At 43.1% G+C, this 27,148-nt stretch overlaps 1 protein-coding gene across 4 annotated transcripts in view; it reads left to right on the forward strand.

The window, feature by feature from the left end:
- ARID4A (AT-rich interaction domain 4A) overlaps positions 1 to 27,148 on the forward strand; it is a 236,072-nt gene that overhangs the window by 130,958 nt on the left and 77,966 nt on the right. For all 4 annotated transcript variants that reach the window (XM_033952272.1, XM_033952273.1, XM_033952274.1 and 1 more), the window contains exons 13-14: positions 25,983 to 26,077; positions 26,188 to 26,285. In XM_033952272.1, coding sequence (XP_033808163.1) covers positions 25,983 to 26,077; positions 26,188 to 26,285 — 193 coding nt within the window. The remainder of the gene's footprint in view (positions 1 to 25,982; positions 26,078 to 26,187; positions 26,286 to 27,148) is intronic.

The following is a 27,148-nucleotide window of genomic DNA, read 5'->3' on the forward strand; positions in this document are numbered from 1 at the left end:
GCTTCCCTGACGTCAGATCAGGCGCATACAAGCGCCGAGCCCACAAGCCTTCCCTCCCGATGTCAATTTTGACATTAGAGAGGAAGTTCCTGGCCAGCCAGACAGTGATTGGCTGGCCCGGAACTTCCTCTCCATCGTCAGAATTGACATCAGGGGGGAAGGCTATGGGCCCGGTGCTTGTACACACTTGACCTGGTGTCAGGGAATCAGGGAGAACGCAAAGGCAATGCGAGTCTATTGCGGAGTCCGAGATGGGCTCCGCAATCGACTCGCATTGCCTTTGCAATCTACTGGTCAATCGCGATCGACCTTTTGGGCACCCCTGCTCTGGATCATTGATAAATATGTTAAAAAGTAGCAGGCCCAGCACAGACCCCTAAGGAACCCCACTAAGCCGAAAACAAAGCAAAGAGCCGTGCCTTGAATATATGATTAGGCGATTAATCAAATTTTTAAATAAACTTGAAACTTAAACATATACTGTATACTAAAAAAAAAAAACCCACCACACACTACACAATAAAAAGTGGTAAGTTCTGGCAGAGTATTTAACTGACTAAGGGGGGGGGAAAAAAACTCCGTACCTTGTCTGTAGCAGTAAACTTATACTTACAGACTAGCCCTTGACAAAAAGTCAAAAACTTATACTTAGCCCTTGACAAAAAGTCAAAAACTGTTTTTAGTGTATATTAAAATATTTTATTCATTGAAAGAGAACATTTAAGCACTTATTCACTGAAGTAAGAACATTTAATCACTTAGGGCCAAATTCTGTAACCGGTATCCAAGTCGGTGGCTGTCATAAAAGCGGCCGCTGATTGCCTGTCAATCATTTGAGGGCACCGGTTCAGTCAAGATAGGCTGCTAAAATGTAGGCCTTGAAGACCCTGGCCTAGCCACTTATCTTTGTTGAAATGTAGGCCTGGAATACCCTGGCCCAACCGCTTATCTTTGTTGCTAGACTGTGACAGCCGATCTCAGTAGGGGAATCCCCCCCTGTCAGTTGAGCAGCAGGGACTCCTCATAGCTGCGATTCTGTAACCAGCGCCCAAGTCTGATTGCTTGTCAATTATTCTAGGATGCCGGTCACAGAATTTCAGCTTTGGGAAACCCTGCCGCTCAGCTGATGGGGGAGGGGGAATTCCCCTGCTGCAATCAGCTGATCTGCATTTCATGGAACCCCTGAACCCCAACAGCAAATCATGCCAAGATAGGTGGCTGAAATGTAGGCCTGGAAAACCCTAGCCTATTTCAGCTCCCTATCTTTGCTGCTAGACCACAGCAGCCGATTGTGGCAGGGGAATTCCCCCTCCCCTATCAGCTGAGCAGCAGGGACTCCCCAAAGCTGCGATTCTGTAACTGGCACCCAAGTCAAATTGCCTGTTAATCATTCTAGAGCACCAGTTAGAGAATCACGGCTTTGGGAAGTTCCTGCTGCTCAGCTTTTGGGGGAGGGAAGGGAATTCCCCTGCCATGATCAGCTGAGCGACCGCTGCAGGGAGCCCCCAAACCCCATCGCAAGTCAGCAGGCAGAAGGGATACCCACTCCATCCCATTGCCACCCCCTAATCCCCCCCACATTGTCTGTGGCAGAAGGGATGCCCACTCCCTCCTGCTGTCACACCCCTCCCCCCACGCTACATCCCCTGCAGGAGGATGGGGAAGTGCCGGCATTGAGCATCCCTCCTGCTGGGGATGTTAGTTGAGGGGTGCCAGCAGGAGGGAATGGGCATCGCTCCTGCCACAGACAATGGGGAGGGGGGTTCATGAGTGGTCATGGGAAGGAGTAGGTATCCCTCCTGCTGGCCAACTTGCGGTGGGGTTCAGGGGTTCCCTGCAGCGGCCGATTGCAACAGGGGAATTCCCCTCCCTCCCCATCAGCTGAGTAGCAGGAACTTCCCAAAGCCGCAATTCTGTAACCGATGCCCTAGAATGATTGACAGGCAATTTGACTTGAGTTCCAGTTACAGAATTGCAGCTTTGGGGAATCCCTGCCACTCAGCTGATAGGGCAGGGGGGATTCCCCTGCCACGATTGGCTGCTGCGGTTTAGCAGCAAAGATAGGCATCTGAAATGTAGGCCAGGGTTTTCCAGGCCTACATTTCAGCCACTTATCTTTGCATGATTCGCGGCTGGGTTTCCATTTTAGCCCGCCTAACGCCACGTCTGGTGTTGGCCGTGCCTTCTTTGGTGTTCCTAGCCATGATTCTAGCAGCCATTTCAGCCGCCTTTTATTTAGGCATAGGTAGGTGCTTCAACACTGCCGTTTCTGACTGCATTTATCAATTTCTTAGGCATCGGCAGAGTGCATATCGACGCCTAAATTTAGGAGTTGGTTATAAAATGTCCCCCTTAAGTAATGAAGTATTTTGAATTGAATAAAACATTGGATTTGAACTGGATAAAATACAGGGATTTCTTACTGATGAATTTAACTAGTCTGTCGGTATAAGTTTATTACTACAGAGGGGTTCTGAGGGGGGTTTTTTCCCTGCTCGAATTTGCTACTTTTTATTGGGTAGTGTGTTTTGAATTTTTTAACACCACTATCTACCCTTCTCCATTGAAAGACGGAAAACAGAAAGTAGGTTTAAAGGGTCAATATTCTCAAGCAGTTCTTAATCCATGAATAGGACATTACCTCCTATCCCATGACTTTCTAAATTTCTCATAAGGTTCTTTGTCAAGGAACTTAGGGAAGTTCTGGCGGCTCAGCTGGCTGACCTTTTCAGTGTTGCTCTAGAATCGGGAGTGGTATCAGAGGACTGAAGAAGGGCGGATGTGGTCCTTCTCCACAAAAGTGGAAGTAAGGAAGAAGTAGAGATCTACAGGCCAGTAAGTCTGACTTTTGTGGTAAGTAAATTAATGGAAATGCTTTTAAAACAGAGATTAGTGATGTTTCTGGAATCCAGAGGATTACAGGTCCTGAGGTAATATGGATTCATTAGAGGCAGGTCTTGTCAGACAAATCTGATCAATTTCTTTGACTGGGTGACTAGAGAATTGGATAGAGAGAGTGCACTAGATGTGGTATATTTAGATTTTAGCAAAGCCTTTGACAGTGTTCCACCCAGGCGTCAAATAAACTGTGTCTTCAGTATGGGCCCCGAAGTGACGGACTGGGCCAGGAACTGGTTAACTGGAAGGCAACAGAGGGTAGTGGTCAATAGAGATCACTCTGAGGAAACATAGAAACATAGAAGATGACGGCAGATAAGGGCCATAGCCCATCAGGTCTGCCCACTCTACTGACCCACCCCCAAGTCTACTATCCTAGAGATCCCACTCCTGGTGACAGGAGTTGGCTTAGAAACATAGAAAGATGATGGCAGATAAGGGCTATAGCCCATCAAGTCTGCCCACACTATTTACCCACCCTCTTAAGTCTACTGACCTCCTAAAGTATAATTGTAATTATACTGTCACTCTACTGACCTGCTCATTCAAGTCCATACCCTAGTGACCCTATCCCTTGGCATGACCCTCGTAGGGATCCCACATAGGTATCCCATTTGTTCTTGAAGTCTGGGATGCTGCGTGCCTCGACCACCTGCACTGGAAGCTTGTTCCAATGCTCAATCACTCTCTCCGTGAAGAAGTACTTCCTGGCGTCTCCACGAAACTTCCCTCCCCTGAGCTTGAGCGGATGTCCTCTTGTGGTCGAGGGTCCCTTGAGAAGAAAGATATCATCTTCCACCTCGACCCGTCCTGTGATGTACTTAAATGTCTCAATCATGTCTCCCCTCTCCCTGCGTTCTTCGAGAGTGTAGAGCTGCAATTTGCTCAGTCTTTCTTCGTACGGGAGATCCTTTAGCCCCGAGACCATCCTGGTGGCCATCCGCTGAACCGATTCAATTCTGAGCACATCCTTACGGTAATGTGGCCTCCAGAATTGCACACAGTATTCCAGATGAGGTCTCACCATGACTCTGTACAATGGCATCATGACTTCAGGCTTCCTGTTGACGAAGCTTCTCTTGATACAACCTATCATCTGCCGTGCTTTAGATGAAGCCTTCTCCACTTGAGTGGCTGCTTTCATGTCAGCACTGATGATTACTCCTAAGTCTCGTTCTGCCGTAGTCCTGGTTAAAGTTTCTCCATTCAGGGTGTAAGTTCTGCAAGGATTTCCGTTACCGAGATGCATGACCTTACATTTCTTGGTGTTGAAGCCCAGCTGCCAGATCGAGGACCAATTTTCTAAAGTATGCAGGTCATGCTCCATAGCATCCTGTAGATTATAGCCGTTTACTAAATTGCATAGTTTGGTGTCATCAACGAATAAGGTTACCTTGCCTTGAAGCTCTTGAGTCAGATCCCCAATGAATATGTTGAAGAGGAGTGGGCCCAGGACTGAACCCTGTGGCACTCTGCTAGTCACCTCTGACATTTTCGAGAGGGTACCGTTAACCACCACCCTCTGAAGTCTGCCACTAAGCCAATCTTTAACCCATGCAGTTAGAGTTTCTCCTAATCCCATCGATTTCATCTTGTTCAGCAGCCTGCGGTGTGGGACGCTGTCAAACGCTTTGCTGAAGTCCAGGTACACGACGTCCAAGGACTCTCCTGAGTCCAGTCAAAGAAGCTGATAAGATTGGACTGGCATGGCTTAACCTTCTAAAGGATCCCACATGGGCATCCCATTTGCTCTTAAATTCTTGCACGCTGTTTGCCTCGATCACCTGCACCGGGAGCTCGTTCCAAGGATCAACCACTCTCTGTGAAGAAATATTTCCTGGTGTCGCCATGAAATTTCCCGCCCCTGAGTTTGAGTGGATGCCCTCTTGTGGCTGAGGGTCCTTTGAAAAAGAGAATCTCTTCTTCCATCTCGATACAGCCGTTTATATACTTAAACGTCTCGATCATGTCTCCTCTCTCCCTATGTTCCTCGAGTGAGTACAGCCGCAAATTTTTCAGCCTTTCCTCGTACGATAGATCCTTGAGCCCCGAGACCATCCTGGTGGCCATCCGTTGCACCGACTCTACTCTCAGCACATCTTTTCGGTAGTGTGGCCTCCAGAATTGCACACAATATTCCAAATGAGGTCTCACCAAGGTTCTGTATAATGGCATTATGACTTCAGGCTTCTGGCTGACGAAACTCCTGCGGATGCAACCTAACAACTGTCTTGCCTTAGATGAAGCCTTCTCCACATGATCAGCAGTTTTCATGTCTGCACCGATGATCACTCCCAAGTCTCGTTCTGTTGAAGTTCTAGCTAAGGTCTCACCATTCAAGGTGTAAGTTCTGCACGGATTTCTGCTGCCGAGGTGCATGATCTTGCATTTCTTAGCGTTGAAGCCCAGCTGCCAGGTCGAGGACCAAAGCTCCAACAAATGTAGGTCCTGTGTCATACTATCGGGTGAATTGCCGTCTCTCACTATATTGCATAGTTTGGCGTCGTCAGCGAATAACGTTATCTTACCTTGAAGCCCCTGAGTTAGTCCTCTATGAATATGTTGAAAAGGAGCGGGCCCAAGACTGAGCCCTGCGGTACTCCACTGGTCACCTCCGATGTTTTAGAGAGGGTACCGTTAACTACCACCCTCTGAAGTCTGCCACTCAGCCAGTCATTGACCCATGTAGTTAGTGTTTCTCCCAGCCCCACTGATTTCATCTTGCTCAACAGCCTGCAATGCGGGACACTATCGAAAGCTTTGCTGAAGTCTAGATATACGACGTCCACGGATTCTCCCAAGTCTAGCTGTTTTGTTACCCAGTCAAAGAAGCTGATGAGATTGGATTGGCAGGACCTACCCTTGGTGAATCCGTGTTGACTGGGATCCCGTAGATTCTCCTCATCCAAGATTGCGTCTAATTTACGTTTGATTAGTGTTTCCATGAGTTTGCATACTATTGATGTGAGACTCACCGGTCTGTAGTTTGCAGCCTCTGCCCTGCAACCCTTTTTGTGCAGTGGAACGACGTTAACTGTTTTCCAGTCTATGGGGACTCTCCCCGAACTTAGGGAGAGATTGAAGAGTCCTGATAGCGGTTCTGCCAGGACATCACGCAGCTCACTGAGCACCCTGGGGTGTAGATTGTCCGGTCCCATGGCTTTGGTCACCTTGAGTCTAGCCAGTTCGTGGTAGACGTCGCCAGGAAAGGGATGTTACCAGCGGTGTGCCTCAACGTACGGCTCTTGGCATGTTCTTTATAACATTTTGGATAAGTCTCTGTTTTAGACCATATTTTATTATGTATGTTTTATTGGAAACCGTACAGAATTTTGGAACATGCTGTATATAAACAAATAAGCAACATTGCTGAAGAGCTGTCGGGTAAGATTTGCCTCTTTGCGGTTGATTTCAAAATCTGCAATAGAGTAGACACCTCTGATATTGTGAATAGCATGAAGAAGGACCTAGTGAAGCTTGAAGAATGGTCTGAAATTTAGCAGCTAGATTTAATGCTAAGAAGTGCAAGGTCATGCATTTGGGTAGCAAAACCCCAAGCACAGAGGTACAGTTTAGGGCAGTGATGGCTAACCTTTTTGAGCCCGAGTGCCCAAACTGCCGCACAAAACCAAAGAATTTCCTCAAAGTGCCAGCACGTCAATTAAACCTTAATAACAAGATTTTAGTATCTAAAAACTCTTTATAAAGTTGCCTGAACTATGTAACATCATTTTTAAAGGTTGGAATCTTTGTATTGTCAGAGAATCAATTTAATTCACAATCCTTTGGTTTTCATTTCAATTTATTGGCAATTTATAATGTTTTAATGATTTCATTCATGGGCCGAATACACACATACTTTTCTCTGTCGCCGCACTCTTTGACCAAAAGATTTGTAAACCTGCAACCACGTCAAGGTAGACTCTTTCAGCAGCTCCCCTCCCTCCCCCTTACCTTTGTGGCCAAGTCAAAATGATCTACCAACAATAAAATTTTAAAAACACAAAGCACGCTGTACGCAGAGAAAATGTTAATTATCATTTATATTCCGCGGGTTTTCAAAGAGGTCAAGGCAGATGACTTTATGCAATGTCACCTCAGTAACAACTATAAAAAATAGACAAATATTCCCCCTCCCTTTTTACTAAACCGCGATAGTGGTTTTTAGCGCAGGGACCTGCGCTGAATGCCCCACGCTGCTCTAGAAGCTCATAGGCTCCCTGCGCTAAAAAACGCTATTGCGGTTTAGTAAAAGGGGTCCATAGTGCAAAATATAGACAGCATATATAAATTCTCAAAACGGACACATTTTGATCACTAAATTGAAAATAAAATAATTTTCCTACCTTTGGTAATTTCATCAGTCTCTGGTTGCACTTTATTCTTCTGACTGTGCATCCAATATTTCTTCCCTTTTTTCATGCTTTCTCTCCTCCAGACCTCATTCCCTCCCCAAACTTTTTCTTTGTTTCACCCTGCCCCTTCTTTCTTTTTCTCTCTCTCCATACCCCCTTTCATTCTGTATGTCTGTCTTTCTCTCTCTCTCCGTGCCCCATTTTTCTTTGTTTCACCCAGCCCTCTTTCTTTTTTATTTTTGGCTCCCTGTCCCCCCCTTTCTTTCTTTCTCCTTGCCCTCCCCTATGCCACCACCATTGGGAAAATGCTGCTACTGCCACTGGGGAATAGGCTGCCACTGCCGCTATCGGGAACAGGCCGGCGCCGAGTTCGCCCTGCTTCTCTTCCCCACGGGGCCGACCAACGCTCGCCACTCGACGTCAATTCTAACATCGGAGAGGACGTTCTGGGCCAGCCAGGCAGCGATTGGCTGGACCAGAACATCCTCTCCGACATCAGAACTGATGCGGGTGGCGAGAGTTGGTCGGCCCCACAGAGAAAAGCAGGGAGAACTTGGCACCGGCCTGTTCCCAATGGCGGCGGTGGCACTCAAGTGGCTAAAGAGACGCAGTTTGCCAGCCTAGGGAGAACAATGGAGGGTGGCCAGCTGTGCACCCCCTTGGGGCGTAAAACCAGGGCAGACCGCCCCCACCCCCACCTTGGTATGCCACTGTCTGTACCTCACTCCCTCCCTATGACATCTCTTTCCCTCCCTTCCTCTCTCCCAAGTCCTTGCCTTCTGTGTCCAAAAACACATTCCCTCCCCCACCTCAGCATCTCTTTCCCTCCCTTCCTCTCTCCCAAGTCCATGCCTTCTGTGTCCAAAAACACATTCCCTCCCCCACCTCAGCATCTATTTCCCTCCCTTCCTCTCTCCCAAGTCCATGCCTTGTGTCCAAAAACTCATTCCCTCCCCCACCTCAGCATCTCTTTCCCTCCCTTCCTCTCCCAAGTTCATGCCTTGTGTCCAAAAACCCATTCCCTCCCCCACCTCAGCATCTATTTCCCTCCCTTCCTCTCTCCCAAGTCCATGCCTTCTGTGTCCAAAAACCCATTCCCTCCCCCACCTCAGCATCTCTTTCCCTCCCTTCCTCTCTCCCAAGTCCATGCCTTCTGTGTGCAAAAACCCATTCCTTCCCCCACCTCAGCATTTCTTTCCCTCCTTTCCTCTCTCCCAAGTTCATGCTTTCTGTGTCCAAAAACCCATTCCATCCCCCACCTCAGCATCTCTTTCCCTCCCTTCCTCTCTCCCAAGTCCATGCCTTCTGTGTCCAAAAACACATTCCCTCCCCCACCTCAGCATCTATTTCCCTCCCTTCCTCTCTCCCAAGTCCATGCCTTGTGTCCAAAAACCCATTCCCTCCCCCACCTCAGCATCTCTTTCCCTCCCTTCCTCTCCCAAGTTCATGCCTTGTGTCCAAAAACCCATTCCCTCCCCCACCTCAGTATCTCTTTCCCTCCCTTCCTCTCTCCCAAGTCCATGCCTTCTGTGTGCAAAAACCCATTCCCTCCCCCACCTCAGCATCTCTTTCCCTCCTTTCCTCTCTCCCAGGTTCATGCCTTCTGTGTGCAAAAACCCATTCCCTCCCCCACCTCAGCATCTCTTTCCCTCCCTTCCTCTCTCCCAAGTTCATGCCTTGTGTCCAAAACGCACTCCCTCCCCCTTTTGTGTTCCCCGTTTGTCTCCCAGCCCTTCTTAGCAACTTTCTCAGCAAAATGTAGCTCGAGCCGCGTAGGCTTGTCTTCTATTTCCTGCCTGTCCCGCCGCGCACACATAGCCGATCGGAAATCTTCTCCGACTTCAGCGCTGACGTCGGGGAAGATTTCCGATTGGCTGTGTGAGCTGCAGGGCAGTCGGAGTAGAAGACGAGCCTCGCGGCTCGAGTTATATTTAACCCCGCGGGTCCCCCATCGTCCCCGTTCAGCTCTCTCTCCTGTGCACCCCCTGGTAGTACTGCCCTGATGGCGGCCCTGCGCGTGCCAGCTGCAAGGCCTTCGCGTGCCACAGTTGGCACTCGTGCCATAGGTTTGCCATCGCTGGTTTAGGGGGTGAAGAACTTTTGTGCACAAAAGAGGAACGAGACTTGGGTATGATAGTATGTGATGATCTTAAGGTTGCCAAACAGTATCTCTCGGGCCGCATAGAGACGGAGGAAGATATCTTCCTCTTCAAGGGTCCCACGACAACAAGAGGGCATCCGTAGAAAATTAGGGGAGGGAAACTACGAGCTGACACCAGGAAATTCTTTTTCACAGAAAGGGTGGTTGATCGCTGGAATAGTCTTCCACTACATGTGATCGAGGCCAGCAGCGTGCCTGATTTTAAGGCCAGATGGGATCGTCACGTGGGATCTATTCACAGGGCAAAGGAAGAGGAGGGATCTATTCACGGGGCAATGTTAGGGGAGGGACATTAGGGTGGGCAGACTGGATGGGCCTTGGCCCTTATCTGCCGTCTATTTCTATGTTTCTATGTTTCTATGTAAAAGGCAATGGCAAAAGAAGGACGCTAGGGTGCATAGGGAGAGGTTTGGTCAGTAGGAAAAAGGAGATATTGATGCCCCTGTATAAGACTCTGATGAGCCAACCCTGAAGTAACTGAAATGATAGTTTAGAAATGGGCTTTAACAATTATCTAATGCAACTCCTAGGACAAAACAAAGAACCTACTTGAACTTGTAACTATATATTTGAAACCATAATCTAACTGTATTAATAGCTATACTGATCTACCTATACTAGCAACCTTACTTAATGTCTGCATCAATCTGTCCACTGTAACTTTCTGGATAATTGACCCAACCTCTTGTAATGTAATCCAACCTTGAACTGAATAGGTAAAGGTGGAATAGAAAATCTGATTAACATAACATAACCTCATTTAGAATATTGTATACCAGTGTAGAGACCATACCTTCAAAAATATATAAACAGGATGGAGTCGGTTCAGAGAAAGCCTACTAAAATGGTCTTTGTCATGAGGAATATGGGGGGCAGACTTAAAGATCTCATTTTTGAAAAAGATGAGATTATTTTGTTTTCTGCTATTTCAGATTAGTTAGGTGCCATTGACTCATGCTCAAGTCCTAGTGACTTGATGAATTACAGATCTAAAAAGAGATCGGTTTTGTGCTAGTCTAGTAAGGTCCTCCAGCGTCATACCCATGGTTTTCAACATGTCCAGCCATCTGATTGCAGGTTGCCCTCTTCGCCTGGTTCCTTCGATCTTCCCAAACATAATGTCCTCCAACAATGATCTTTCTTTTTTATTTTTAAATTAATATTGCAAAGTCATAATGTAAACCACATCAAGTTCTTTTTTGCAGGGATGATGCATATATGAAATGAAGGACTAGATTAGATACCTACGTGGCATAAATGCGCATGAGGCCAGTCTTTAATTTGAAAGGAAACTCCAGAATGAGAGGGCATAGGATTGAGCTAAGAGGTGATAGGCTCAGGATTAAGCTAAAGAAATACGTTTTTACAGAAGGGTGGTAGATGCGTGGAATAGTCTCCCAGTAGAGGTGGTGGAGACAAAAACTGTGTCTGAATTCAAGAAAGCATGGGACGGGCACATAGGAATTTGTTAGGGAGAGGAGGAGATAGTATATGCTGCGGATGGGCAGACTGGATGGGCCATTTGGCCTTTATCTGCCATCATGTTTCTGGGTTGTTCTTGGTAGGATTCTTACTATATATGACAGAGCACAGAAGTTGATTTTTTTTTTTTAAAGTAGTTCACACATTGGTTTAAAGAAGAGTAGCTTTATTGCTACAAGGATTAACAGGGTAGCAAGCCCTAATAATAGGGATGCCCTCAAAGGAGCTTAGGAAATAGTAGAACATAAGAATTGCCACTGCTGGGTCCATCGTGCCCAGCAGTCTTCTCCTGCGGCAGCCCCTAGGTCAAAGACTAGAGCCCTAACTGAGACCAGTCCTACTTGTGTACGTTCCGGTTCAGCAGGAACTTGTCTAACTTTGTCTTGAATCCCTGGAGGGTGTTTTCCCCTAAAAAAGCCTCCGGAAGAGCATTCCAGTTTTCCACCACTCTCTGGGTGAAGAAGAACTTCCTTACGTTTGTACGGAATCTATCCCCTTTTAACTTCAGAGAGTGCCCTCTCGTTCTCCCTACCTTGGAGAGGGTAAACAATCTGTCTTTATCTACTAAGTCTATTCCCTTCAGTATCTTGAATGTTTTGATCATGTCCCCTCTCAGTCTCCTCTTTTCAAGGGAGACGAGGCCCAGTTTCTCTAATCTCTTGCTATACGGCAACTCCTCCAGCCCTTAACCATTTTAGTTGCTCTTCTCTGGACCCTTTTGAGTAGTACCGTGTCCTTCTTCATGTACACTGACCAGTGCTGGACACAGTATTCCAGGTGAGGGCGTACCATGGGCCGGTATAGCGGCATGATAACCTTCTCCGATCTGTTCGTGATCCCATTCGTAATCATTCTTAGCATCCTGTTCGCCCTTTTCGCCGCCGCCATTCATTGCACGGATGGCTTCATATACTGTCGACCAGCACTCCCAAGTTTCTTCCCTGGGGATCTCTCCAAGTACCGCCCCGGAAATCCTGTATTCGTGTATAAGATTTTTGTTATCAGCATGCATCACCTTACACTTATCCATGTTGAACCTCATTTGCCATGTTGCGGCCCATTTCTCAAGTGTGAATATGTCACATTTCAGATCTTCGCAATCCTTCTTCGTCTTCACTACTCTGAATAACTTAGTATCGTCTGCAAATTTAATCACCTCACTCGTCGTACCAATTTCCAGATCATTTATAAATATGTTGAAGAGCACAGGTCCAAGCACCGAACCTTGCGGCACTCCACTGGTGATACTTTTCCAGTCCGAGTATTGTTCATTTACCCCCAATCTCTGTTTCCTAACCGCCAACCAGTTTTTAATCCATGTGAGAATTTCACCCTCGATTCCATGGTTCACAATTTTTCAAAGTAGTCATTCAAGCAGAACATTGTCGAACGCCTTCTGAAAATCCAGATATACAATGTCGACCGGGTCACCCTTGTCTATCTGCCTGTTTACTCCTTCAAAGAAGTGCAGCAAGTTCATCAAGCAAGATCTTCCTTTACTGAAGCCGTGCTGGCTGGTCCTCATCAGATCGTGTCTGTCAAGGTGCTCAATGATGTGGTCTTTTATCAGCGCCTCTACCATCTTTCCCGGTACCGAGGTCAGACTCGCCGGTCTGTAGCTTCCCAGATCACCCCTCGAACCTTTCTTGAAGATCGGCTTAATATTTGCCACCTTCCAGTCTTCTGGAATCCTTCCCGATTTGATCGACAAATTGGCTATTAGTTGAAGCAGTTCAGCTATAGCCCTGAATCAGCTGTTTGAACTATGGGGCCCCCACACATAGACCTCTTTGCCTCACAAGACAATGCACAATGCCGTCAATTTTGTTCACTTTGACCAGCGTATCGAGCCATGACATGAGATACTTTTTTCCATCCATTGGACAGCAACTTTCCTATATGCCTTTCCACTGTTTCTATTCATATCCAAAGTTATATAGAAAGTCTTCAAAGACTCTGCCCATCTCATCCTTATTGCACCACGGTGTCCTAGGTGGATATGGTAGCCTCTTCTCCTGGACTTCCTCGGAGCTCCTCTAATTCCTCTAGGATCCCATCCATCTCTCAACAGAATGGGCAGATTCTTTATCCCAATCTGCCCAGCCTCAGCCTCGCAGCATGGAAATTGAATAGGACATTCTCAAGACTGTTCCATTCTCCTGTTCTCAGTTTTTCTCATTGGGCATCTAGCCAGGGCCAGATTCCTATAGCATGTCCATAATTACACTAATACTAACTTACCTTCTCCACCTGTCTGATTCAGGTCTCAAGACAAATTCAATCCAGTATAATTTATCTGCAACATCAGCTTATCTCGACCCAGTCTATAGTAAACCAGTCTCACAGCATCCCCTAATGGCATGCTTCGTCGGATGCCTTGTCAATCTCTGCCCTTCCATTCAGGACCTGCCACTACCATTTGATCTCAACATTGTATTGAACCAACTAATGGATGGACATGCCTTTTGAACCACTATGTTCTGCCTCACACAGGTATATTACAAGAAAAACAGTTTTTCTCACAGTCATCACATTGGCAAGATGTATCAGTGAACTCCAGGCTTTGGTAACCTACTGCCCTTACACGCAGCTCTTCCCAAACTGTGTCCAGCTTCGCACACACCCAAAATTCCTTCCTAGGGTGGTTACAAATTTCCATCTTAACCAAAACATACGTAATTCTACCATCTTTTTTTCCTCCTCCGCATGACTTTCCAATGATGCAACACCTGCATTCTTGGATTGCAGAAGAGCTCTTCTTTTCTACCTAAAAGCAACTGCAGACCTACATCAGACTAACCAACTTTTCGTTACCTAAAAGGACCGTCTCCATGTGGATATCCCATTGCACTAAAGCAGATCAACCATGTCCTGGTAGAATAGGATCACACAGATTACGTGTGACAGCATATTCAGTGGCTAACTTCCGTTCTGTTCCAGTTCAAGATATCTGGTCCTCGATTCACACATTTACCAAACATTACTGTTTGGACCAGAGTTGAGCACAGGACATTTAGATGGGGCAGTCAGTCTTATGCAACTTGTTTGTATCATAATGTCTGCCACCATCCTTAACCAAATTATAGCTAGAGACTCAGCAATAAATGTGCCTGCATATTCCCTGCTTGTCTCTGGAGAAAGTGAAGTTGCTTACCTTAACGGGGGTTCTTTGTAGACAGCAGGAGAATGCAGCCACACTTATCCTCCCTCCATTCCCTCAGAAATATATATTTATATGTATTTTTCAGCTAGAGACAGAACTAGCAGGGCAAGGGGAGGGGCCACGGTAAGCAGCAGTCCTCACACATGCCCAGTAAGCCAAAAGTTTACTGTAGATAGGGGAGAGTGTGACTTCATTCCTCTGCTGTCTACGGAGAACACCCATTACAGGTAAGCAACTTTGATATCTGCACACCATATTTACTTAAAATGCTACATTTCCATCATGCCCAACAGAAGCCAAGCCAGAATATATATAATTTAAATAATGAAAGCCATATTTCACCTCCAAGAAAAAATAGCCTCTGGATACACAGTCCTCCGCTAATGAAAACGGAAACTAAAATCTAAAGTGCTTTTATGACTGAATTTGTGCCATATTCGGTGTATCAGCTGCTAAAGTTACCGTACAAACTACTATGCAAAATCATAACTGCATTACTTGCAATCGCATTACACAAACAAAAAAAAAATTGCGAAGAGTAGCCCCCTCCAATTCCCCCAGATTACCTTTCAATCTCTGGTTGTATATTCAGGGCAAGAGTGATCCCCAATCACTTTTGCCCATGTTGGCTCTACTTTCAAAGTGGCTGTCGTGACCTCTTGGAACAGAGGTCATGGCAGCTATTTAAAGAGCAGAGCCAGGAGGAACAACTGGAGATTACTCCTGTCCTGACTACACCCCTTCAGGGAATGTAAGATAAACTCGAAGGGGTACCTATAGTTGGGTGGGGGGAAGGAGGGAGGGAGGGAGACAAACAGGACAAAGTATAAATTTTTGGCTTTCATCGAAAAACAGTCAGTTTTGGCCAGAACCAAGCAGAAAAAGGATTTTGGGCCAGTTTCCACACTATAACCAAAACCAAAATTTGGTCGACCTCTAGTCTTACCTAGGCTTTTCAGCCATTTTCAGGTTTCATGGATTTTGCACTAGCTTGGTTTGTCTCAGTTGAAGACCTTGGGCTCAAAATTGAGTCATTTGATTTCACAGTGTAGGTTTTTTTTTTCCTCAGACAAGATGTCCCAGAAAAAAAGCTTCAGGTGGCTTAAAAAAAAAGGTGCATGGGTGCTACAGAACAATATTCATTACAGATACTCATATCCGATCCTTGCAGTGGGTGAGGTTCAGCCATGATTCTTGTAAATGTGTCTTCATGTTCAAGAGAGACCTTCATGAATGAGAAAAGCAGAACAAATTTATTTATTTATTTATTTATTTTGGTGCTGAGAAATTTGATTTTGATGGTGAAGTCAATTGACCAATCTTCATGGGTCCTGGAGCTTCATCAGATGTTGGCAATATGTTGACATTGAAAGTGCACCAAGCAACAAAACAAAGAGAAAAGTTCCAACCTAAACTGCAGTAAAAAACAACCGAGAGCAAACAAAACAAAACTGCAGATCTGTACAAGACGTAGGCAAAATTTATTGTGATAAAAATAATTATATGCAAACCCTTTTGCCAATCAGGGGACCCGACGCGGTCCGTGTTTCGGACAAACCTTCGTCAGGGGTCCATGGTAAAAAAAGGGGGGAAAACAAAAAAGTCACAAAACTGTAGAGTAGCAGCAAAGTATGAGCGACGTCAAAATTTGCCACTGCAATGAGCCGTCATTCATAAATATATTTAATAGAATGGCCCCTAAGGTGCTTTACTACTCACTTACTCTCCTTTAAGTGGCTGCCATTTACCACTATCTTCTCTTGTCTGTCAAGCAACCAGTTCCCAGTCTAGTTTTCCATTTTGGGTTTTAACTTCGGCCAGCCATTTTGAGGAGTCATGTCAAAGGCTTTGCTGAAATCTAAATAGAGTGCATCTAGTGTGTGTCCTCCTATCTAGTTCTCTTGCACTTAGTCAAAGAAATCAGATTTATTTTCACACAGTTTCCCTTTGGTAAAACTATTGTAATTGATTTATTTGACTGGGTAACCAAAGGGCTTTAGTCTGACAGCAGTGCAGCAGAAAATCTCTAGTATGTTGGGGGAAGCTTCACTGGGGTAATGGAGCTCCATGGTGTCTCAATACTCATACCTAAGGCCTGACACTGATGTCATGACAAGCAAAGATCCAAATTTCTCAAACATTTTTCAGGGTCTGACTGAGCACTCTTGGGACTCTGATTATGAGTCATAGCCAGATGTGTTGAAGAAGGTTCACTTGACTTACCATCAGATCCGTCTCCGCCAGAGGATCTCTCATTCTTTGATTTTATGATCTTCCATTAAAGTTAAGAGACAGAAACATTAAATAACCTCCAGTTCCTTCTACCACTCACTATCCCCCCCAAAAAAAAAAAACCTGTTCAGAGAATCTTGAAGGACATAAAAATGTGAATGCAGGAGACACCACCTCTCTCTGTGGTGCTCAGAAGGCCAGATTCAAGAAATTATTTGTTTACCGTTCCATGGTGGTTGGTTCCACTTTTGAGCTAAAAATTTTGGGATTTATTCCTTGGTGCCCTGTGGAGAGAAGCTAAAGACATAAGGAGTTCTTTGGGAGAAAGCTTTTTCAGAACATTCATGCATATCTTCTTATGAGTTGTTCTTGAACATTGAATCTGTGACCAATATCGGGGTGTTTGCAAACAATATCCCTCTATTCACTAGAAGGCTAAAGGAGGGAGTGCAGAGAATATATGGTTTGTGTGACTTGTGAAATTTTCAATACACCATCAGGAGCTTCTGAAATGGGTTTTGATGTCTGGAAAGTTGCAAGGCTCCTTTACGGATTACCTCTTTTTACTTTTAAGTCGGTAAGAGGATGTATTTATAAGATTAATCTCTTTCAAGCTGCCAGTTGGGATGTTGAATTTCATAAGCTGCTATCATTGGCATCTTCATATTTGCAATTCAGAAAATTAGTGAAATCATCATTGTTTACCAGATTTATTAGTAATTGAAAATCTGATAATTTATTCTATAATTGAAAATTTTTGCTGTTTTATACAAATTGTTTTTTGCTTATAAATTTTGTAACTCACTGTGGTTTTACAGTTTCTTTGTTCACCGCAATGAACTGAAAGGTATTTGTGGTCTGAAAATGGAAATGTATGTTTGGATATAGCAAGTTATAAATTTTTAACAATCACAGTGGGTTACATTATTCAATACAATGTCAAACAAGACAACTAAAGTAATACAAAAATATTAGAGTATCTGTATATCTCTTATCTGTTAAGCATATACCATATATACTTGAATATAAACTTGAGATTTTGGGGCCAAAAAAGTGGCCCAAAAATGGAGGTCTCTGTTTATATTTGGGTCAGCACTCACCCAACCCTCCCCTCCTCCCGGACCTGTTGCAGGCCTCCTCCAAGCCTGACTTCAACAATTCTCACCTCCCTCCCGCCTACCTGAAATGGTACCTTAAAATCCCTGGGAACTTTTGCAGCCATTTCTGATCACAGCTTCACAGGGCAGGAGTGAAGAAAAATCACTCCTGCCCCGCTTCACTGCTAGACCACCAGGGTTCAAAAGATATATCGGAGAGGGGTCCGGAAGGCCGGTGGGGAAGTGGGGTGGTTAACAGTTGGACAGGACACAGAAAGGATTGCTCCTTTCCCAGCTCACTGCTGGACCACCAGGGCTTAAGGCAGGCCTGCAGAATGCTTGCAACTGGTCTGGTGGGGTGGTTAATAGCTGGCTGGGGCAGGATGCAGGAAGGATTGCTCTTGTCCTGGTTTACCATTGGACCACCATGGCTTAAGGCAGACTGCAAGAATCCTGCAAAGGGTCTGGGTGGGAGGAGCGCACAGACTTGAGGACCTGAACATAAACAGATCACCATTTGTGGGCTATTTTTATGGCCCAAAAATCTGTGTTTATATTTGAGCATATAAGGTAACATAGAAACATGATGGCCCATCCAGTCTGCCCATCCATAGTAACCATTCTCTCTCTAAAAGATTCCACGTGCCTCTCCCAGGCTTTTTTGAAATCAGACAGTCTCTATCTCCACCACCTCTACTGGGAGACTGTGCCATGCATCTACCACCCTTTCTGTAAAAAAAGTATTTATTTAGTTTAGTCCTGACCTATCACCTCTTAACTTCATCCTATGCCCTCTCATTCCAGAGCTTTCTTTCAAATGAAAGAGACTTGACTCATTTGCATTTATATTAAGTAGGTATTTAAACATCTCTCTCGTATCTCCCCTCTCCTGCCTTTCCTCCAAAGTAAATGATGTTAGGTAGAAGGGATTCATTCATACCAAATTACAGAAAAAGACTGTTGACAAAATCATAAAATGCAACGGAGAAAAATAAACCTCAGTTGAGAGCAGCCGGGACTACACAAGTGCCCTAAGCCGCCCTCATCATCACAGGTTTATAAAAAACTCCGTACAATTATAAATAACTTTCATACATCAAAGTGTTATATTTTTTTTCAATTTTTCAATCTTTCGTCCATTTTGTGAGGAGCCAGCTGTAATTTTGTCTTGTTAAGAAGCGTGGAGTATTCCGAATAACATGGATCCCCTGAAGTAGCCGTTTTTTGGCGAAACAGAAAGCCTTTTCTGTCGGGACTAGGAAGTTTCACATCTCCAGATGAGTGATATATGATATTTCGGTTTCACAAAGTCACGCAGCTTAACGATGTTTTAATGCTTATAGCTGAGCTGATTGCCACATTATAGGTGTTTGGGAATGATTTCTCCCCCTTTTTTTGGACAGATCCAATAAGTGACATTTTGGAAAATATCAAAAATACTGAAGAAAAAAGATTGAAAAATTGAAAAAAATATAACACTTTGATGTATGAAAGTTATTTATAATTGTACGGAGTTTTTTATAAACCTGTGATGATGAGGGCGGCTTAGGGCACTTGTGTAGTCCCGGCTGCTCTCAATTGAGGTTTATTTTTCTCCGTTGCGTTTTATGATTTTGTCAACAGTCTTTCTGTCCTTTTGGTATGAATGAATCCCTTCTACCTAACATCATTTACAATACGTGTTGAACTTAAGCTTTTTTGATTGAATACGATTGTACCTTTTGATATATTTAGTTTCCTCCAAAGTATACAGATTGAGATCTTTAAGTCTGTCCCCATACGCCTTATGATGAAGACTATGCACCATTTTAGTAGCCTTCCTCTGGACCGACTTCATCCTTTTTATATCTTTTGGAAGATGCGGCCTCCAGAATTGTACACAATATTCTAAATGAGGTCTCACCAAAGTCTTATACAGGGGCATCAATATCTCCTTTTTTGTACTGGACATACCCCTCCCTATGCACCTTAGCATCCTTCTAGCTTTCGCCGTCACCTTTTCAACCTGTTTGGCCCCTTTAAGATCATCACATACAATCACACCCAAGTCCTGCTCTTCTGTCGTGCACATAAGTTCTTCACCCCCCTAAACTGTACCATTCCCTCGGGTTTTTGCAGCCCAAATGCATGACCTTGCATTTCTTAGCATTAAATTTTAGCTGCTAAATTTCAGACCATTCTTCAAGCTTCGCCAGGTCTTTCTTCAAGTTATTCACACCATCCAGCGTATTGAGGAAGGGATTGTTGCTCTTACAATTACTCCTTTCGGTTTTGCTTACTGCATTTCCACTCATTCCAGATGTTCCCATCAAGACATTTCCTTGATGTAATCCCCCACCGAACAAAGTTAGTTTTTTAAAAGTCAAGAATCTTTGCTTTTGAATGAGCCCTCTCTATACCCATCTTAATATTAAACCGTACCATGCAGGGTTTTTTTCTTTTTCTGTTCTATATGATTCTTTTTCTGATCTATATGATAAATCTTTTTTTAATTTGCTCATTTGTTGATATACTAATGAAAAATACATATGTAAATCTAAATAATGCTGTGTGTCTTTTTACTGTCTTATTTTGAAGAAACGCATACAAGACCGTGTAAAGCAAGTATAACTCAGATGTAAAAACATTCAAATAAAAGTGCACATTCTAGCATTCTGACATGAAAAGTAAATTAAATTCTATAGAATACATGAAAAATTATGTTAAGACTTTAGGTCATAGTGTAAATGGTAGACAAGCGAAGCCCAAAGTACCCCCCCCCCATGGCTATACCACTGGTTTACATAGGGACACAATGTTTTGTTTTCATCTGGCATTTACTTAATGGTTATCACATGCTAACTGGTAGCATATAGCCCTTTTAAAGGGCTCGTGGTAGTTTTGTAGTTGCCACATGGTAAACTGCTTCTTAAGAACATTTTGTGTCCTTAGCGTGCTGCAAATACTTCATGCATTAATAATTGGCACTTTTTTCCACCAACTTTTTCAGTGTGTGGATATGTTATTCAAGTTTCTTTATTCTTTGATATACCGTTTATCAAAAGGTGTACAATGGAATGAGTCTAAAAAAGAGTTTAAAATTAAAAATAAAACATCTAAAATTAGAAATAAAGGGAAAAAAATAATTTAAAAAGGGGGCATAAACAGACTGATGCACTGGAAACGAGACGGGAAGAGAAATTAGGTAAGTTAATAGATACATCGAGATTGAAAATCAAAATAAAAGGGTGGAAGGTGGAGGGGAGAGTAAGATACATTATGGTAGGGCTCGCTTTAAAAAGAAGCATTTTTTTCCAAAGTCCATCAATGAACTACGTGAATTCTATTTGAAAGAAATGAGTTTAGAGGTTGTAGGCGTCTTTAAAAAGAAAAGTCTTAAGTTTGGACTTGAATTTTTCTAAAGAGCGGAGATCCAATGGGAGGGCATACCACAGAAAGGGAGCATTAACCGAGAAAATGGATTTGCGAGTTGTCATAAAATAGTTCACGTATTGAGGGGCTGATGAGTGGGTTTTGATTATTGGAATGAAGTGTCTTGGAGGGAGTATATGGGATCAGGAGTTTGTCTATAAAGGCTGGTGAGTTAGTGTTTGGTTTTGAATGTTAGCAGAAGTATTTTGTAGGATAGACGATGGGTAATGGGTAGCCATTGTGCTTTATGAAGAAGAAGGTATCATGCTGTGGTATCTCTTAGGCACCATTAGTCTGTAGCATTGGAGCTCCACATATTCTTCATTTTTGCATTTTGGTTTTAGAATTAATAGATAGAAAAAAATAATGTCTCTCACAAAATGAAAACAGAAGAAAGTATTGTAACATGAAAATGTAATCTGATCAAAGCAAACTTTCATCCCATTCCATATGAGAGTACTTATCACTGTAATAATAAATTTTGTATACCGTAATTACCATAACAAGTTCTAAGCGGTTCACAATAAAGAGACAACTTGACAACCAGTGAAGTACAATCAACAGAAGGTACAAAGTACATTATAAGATAACAAGAAACAAAAGAAAAATTGTGAAGTAACAAATTTACCAAAAAGATAAGTCTTTACTGATTTCCTAAACGATTGATAGAGAGGAGCTTTTGAGATTGATTCACTTAGCCAAGAGTTCAATTTACCGGCTTGAAACGAAAGTGTCCTATCTAAGAATCTCTTATAGAGACAAGATTTCAAAGTGGGAAATGCAAATAAATGAGAACTACGGGTACATTTGATGATATGATACAGGCCAGCTCGAAGTGAGGAGAAAAGATAAGTTGGAGCCAAGCCAGTTAGAGATTTAAAACAGATTCAAGCAAATTTAAAAATGATTCTTGCCTCCACTGGCAACCAGTGCAGCAGTCTATAATAAGGACTAACATGATATGTTTTTTTCAGACCAAAGATGAGGCGGACGGCTGAATTCTGAATAATGCTTAATCTTTTGATAGTTCTCTTGTAGGACCCAAGATATATTATGTTACCTTAATCAAGGATGCTTAATATCAAAGATTGGACTGGTAATCTAAAGAATATTGAATCAAAGTATTTTTTGATAGTACGAAGTTTCCATAGAACAAAGAAACATTTTTAAACCAATGAATCAGTGTTTGTCAAGGGTTAAATGACAGTCCAAAGTGACTCCCAGTATTTTAATAGAAGTATTTATAAGATAGTCTTGACCATTTTTTTTTTTTTTTTTTTATTTATTTATATTTTTCACAAATTGTTTAACAACAATCTAAAGAAATTAACAATTGAAAAAGAAAATAATTATATTAAATTATGTATAATAATTCCTCATATATAACCAATCAGAGTCCACATATTGAAGAGAGAGAGTCCATCACCTCCAAGGGAAGTTGGGTCTAAAAGAAAGGAAAAAAAAATACTCATACGAGTTACAGATTACAGAGTACGGTTGGATTAACTATCTGCCTGGATAGAGGACTGTATGGAGGGATCTGGAGCTCTAAATTCCGTCTTACCCTCTAAAAAGAAATTTAACTGGTCCGGATCATAAAATATATATCTAACATTCTGATAGGTAAGACAGCATTTGCAGGAAAAACGTAACTGAAAGGTTGCTCCCATATTCAAAGTTAACTGTCGAAATGCCAGGAATTTCTTCCGTCTGGCTTGCGTCAATTTGGATACATCAGGAAATATTGAAACTTTGGAACCATGAAATTCCGCATTCTCAGTCCTATAGAATAAACGGAGAACTGCCTCTTTATCTTGGAGAAAAACAAAGGTTACCAGTAAAGTTGCTCTAACAGTTATTTCTTCTTGAATTGATGTTTCCAGCATACCAGTGAGATCCAAGTCTCCTGATACAATCCCTTTGCCTTTCTCTTCTTTGGGAATATTCAAATAGTATAACTTTTGAAGCGGTGGCATATTATTTTCAGGAAATTTCAACACTGATTGTAAAAAGGAGTTGAATAAATCTCTTGGGGTTTGAAGTTTAGATACCGGAAAATTCAACAGTCTAAGGTTTAAGTTTCTATTTGCATTTTCCAAATTTTCCATTTTTCTAAGCAACAAAGACTTTTCCTTTAAATGTAAATTCATAGAAGCCTTTATTTCTGACACTGATTTTTCCAAGTTGTCCGTTCTATTGGACTGCTTTTGGAGTTTCTCTTCCAAAGTTTTAACTTGTAAATTAATATTCTGTGTTGAAGAAAAAAGTTGAGAGCATACCTTATGTATTGACTCAAGTCCACTCCAAATCGCTTCCATATCGATGACTTCAGGTTTTACCAGAGGAGGGGGGGGGCAATGATGTTCCGGGGAATACCCCATTAGCTCGCTGCTCCTCTGTCCCTGCTTCCTCACCAGCAACTGCTCCTCCGTTCTCCATTGTCGACTGCAAAAGAGTCGGCAAGCCGTGAATAACTTCCGGGGTCAGGGATAAGTTCAGCAGCGTCAACGGAGAACTCGTCTCCGGCACCTCCTGCGCCGCCGACGGCGTCCCCGACATCCTCCCGGGCCGCGGAGGAGCTCCAGGACCCACAGGGCTAAGCGAAAATTTCGCTCTCCAAGACCGAGGTCTGCCCCCCTCGGTCAGCGGATGCACCCGATCCAGCCGGTGTGGCATATGCTGTAATTGCCACCTGTCTCCCCGTTGAAATACCAGATGAGGCTGGAAGAACGCCTCTCTGTTTGCCCCTACGCTTGGGCATATTTAAGGTAAGAACTTCTTAAATGAAAGAAAATCGCCAAACCAAGCGGGAGCAGCTTTCAAGGGTGACTTACTCCGTCGCCATCTTGGATCTCTCTCAAGATAGTCTTGACCATTAAGTTGTAATACGACTGGTAGTAGTGTGTTGAGCTGTATGGTGGCCACCAGCTTGGTGTATTCTAGCCATCATGTAGTTTGAGCCATGTGGGGCTGATGACTTTAAGTTCCAAGTTCCCCATGGTTCAGACAGCAGCAAGATGTCTGCCAGACAGGTAGGTAAATTTTAAATTATTAGTTTACAGGTATTCTACATGCTATTGTATTTGAGGCCTATTGTAAACATTTTGACTGGGTTTGTGCTGCAAAATGCTAAAATGGCCAATTAACCTCGGGGCTCTTCAACATCTTTCATATATTCCCAATCAGTGATATACAGCAGTGGCGTAGTCAGCCCTCTTATTATTTGAAGGAGGGAGCCAGGAGTGGCTGGGGAGGTGGCAATGCATTCCCCGGTCATTTTAAAAACTACTTTTTCTGACAGGGATGCCGGGGCCCTGACAGCTAAAAAAATTAGGAAACAGGATGTCAGCAGCATACCTTCAGCAGCTGACTCCAGAACTCCTGGAGCATGCTCAGTCTTTCACGAACGAACCATGAGCAAGGAGTCCTGACAGCAGCAACTGGAAACATGCCACTGACTTCCTGTTTCCTTTGGCAGCAAGAGGAGGGGAGCAGCTGATTGGCTGGTGGGCCTTCAGCATCCGAACCAGGAATTTAACAGGTGCTAATAGTTTTGGAGAGGTCCTGAGCCCAAAATACCCCACCCCCCATGGCTATACCACTGGTATACATAAGGATACAATGTTTTGTTTTCATCTGGCATATAAAGATTAGTGTAATTTTAGAATGCTACAACTTAAATGGAATTAAAATGTATATTATAAAATAGTCACTATCCTCAAGTAAAGCGAAATGTATGTGGATACAAATAATAGCAATAGATTTATAAATATATATTTAATGTTTTACACATGTTAAGGAAAAGTTAAAATGATTAGTTCACTACTTTTATTTCCAATCAATTATTGCATTCTCTATGCTATAGGATTGTAAAAGTAGTTATTAGTATATAGAGAAAAATGTCAAAATCAGCTCTTCTCATTTGGTAAATCATTGGACAAATTAATATTTAAAAAATGGAGCGCACTGATGCACTGATTTTTTTTTTAAGCCTTAGCATGTAGACAGGCACAAAATCTTTTGGACTAAGACGTAGGTTCAAAAAAAGTTTGCTGGTAAACTGATCTTAAAATTGTGGTGATGCACTGCTGAATGCATCCGTTTTGTGCCTGCCTGCCTACAGAGGTGGCGATGTCGGTTTGTGTCTCGCCTTTCAATAGAAAGTGAGGTGAGCTATTAGACCTCTTTTTGTATTTAATCAGGATCCGGTTGAGAAAGTACTGTGGCCTGATTGGATGTGCAAGCTATCAACTAAGTTCATAGTTGCCAGACCATTTATAGGAACTATCTGTTTCTTGACATTGGGAGGGGATTCTGTAGTATTAAGTTATGGGGCCTCTCATAAACCTGATTTTGGTTTTTCTATTTTTTCAGCGGCTGCCTCCAGGCATCAGACTGTAGGCTGTCGTTCACCCACTCTCCTGACCAAGGGCCCATGCCATGGGGTGCTCGCCTCCCCAAGGCTGTGACTCATTCTGTAAGTTAGGTCGGTCTGTGGGGGGCCCTATAGTTTTCATGTATTTTATTACTGTGGATTGACACTTTTTTCTTTGTAATCCCTGATTTCTTACGCCTGCATCTTTCTAAAACTGTGCTCCAGTCTGCTCCATTCTATTGTACTCTCCCTGCTGCAAAAATAATACATTATTTTCTTCAGGGTGACAGAGCTCACAGGCAAACTGTTTGTGCATTACAAACTTGTTGAACTGGTGTTCCCCACTTTTTCCAAGACAGAGTTTGAACATGGTTAGTGATTGCAGCTTGGACCAACTCAATTTGTGAATTCCAAGGCTGCTTCCCAACAAGAAACCGGATTAATAAAAATCTGCTGTTTACATTCAGTTATTGATCTGATACAGTTCTGTTTAATTGTGAAATGCTTTATTCAAATACTTTGTTTAAAATTGGGTTATCAGACTTTAGTAATTTGGGCATTACTGTTGTTGCTTCATAAACATAGCTTTAGAAAAGCAAATCTAAGTGCCAATTGTATTTAAATGATTCGTAAATAATAGTTTGTTTGTTTTTAAAGCTTGAATGGAGCAGTCTGGATAACTTGAGCTTTTCTAATAAATAAAGCCCCAGTGGACAGACATGTTGCATCTGCTCTTAAGAGTTAGCACTTGTAAGCTATTGCTGCTTTCTTAATATTCTTTTTCTGTTTTCTTTCATGGTTTAATTAGGTACCCCCATCAATAAACCACCTGTATTAGGCTACAAGGATCTTAATCTCTTCAAACTTTTTAGGCTTGTTTATCACCAGGGTGGATGTGACAATGTAAGTATATAGTATAAGTTGAATTTATTCCTTTGAAGGCTATATTTGTTGTCTTGATATGCATTCCAGGTCTCTTCATGTCAGTTTTAAAAAATGTTACTTTATTCTAGATTGATAGTGGTGCTGTATGGAAGCAAATTTATATGGACCTTGGCATTCCTATTTTGAATTCTGCTGCTTCTTATAATGTAAAAACAGCATATAAAAAGTGAGTACTTTTTTTTTTCTTTTTTACTTGGCATGAGGTAGCCATTAGCTATAGTTCATAGGCCAAAAAAGCCTTGTCAGTCGGATTAAGTCACTTTTAGGCTGTTTTGATGCAGCTGATCATGTGTGGTGAAGAAGAGCACTGTCATTTCTCCTTATACCTTTTGAGGACAATTTACAAAGCAATCTAACTGTGTTAAAACATATTAACATTCCCAAATTGTCCTCTTCAACTTGATTGAAAGTACCTATGGGTTTCCATTGTATGCATATTTCTAGCTGGATTGTGAGGAGACATTTCCTGAAGTATGTTTAGCTTGGAGGAAGAAAATAGCATTTTTATTTTCAGAAGCATGTATGCTTTTTTACCCCTCTTAGCCATCTGCATAAATTAAGACATAATGCGCTTACCATATATACTCAAAAATAAACTGATATTTTTGGTCAGAATAAAATGGCCCAAAAATTGTGGTTCTCTGTTTACATTCGAGCCACCACCTGACCATCAGCATAGCTGCTATCCTCCTGCTCCCCGCTGAACGCCAGCTCCTTGTTTAAAGTCCCCCCCCCCCACCTCTCAGAGCCACTATGCAGAATGCATGCCCCTTATCCCAGAGCTTTAGTCCATAATCCTGGATCAGCTGACCTCCATACATGCTGCCACTATTCTTCAAACATTCCCCCATGGCATCGCACTTACCCTTTGGTGCCTCCACTAATCCACTGTATTCTGATCCAGTACAAGGCCTTGAGCATCTGTCCATGCTCAAGACCTGCCAGCTCCTTCCCCCTCCGAGATTCTCAGAGAAGGTGGGAGCCGTCAGGCCTTAAGCAGATGCTCAAGTCCCCGCACTGGATCAGCAG

This window comes from Geotrypetes seraphini, chromosome 7 (genome assembly GCF_902459505.1).
Source record: "Geotrypetes seraphini chromosome 7, aGeoSer1.1, whole genome shotgun sequence".
NCBI classification, from domain to species: Eukaryota; Metazoa; Chordata; class Amphibia; order Gymnophiona; family Dermophiidae; genus Geotrypetes; species Geotrypetes seraphini.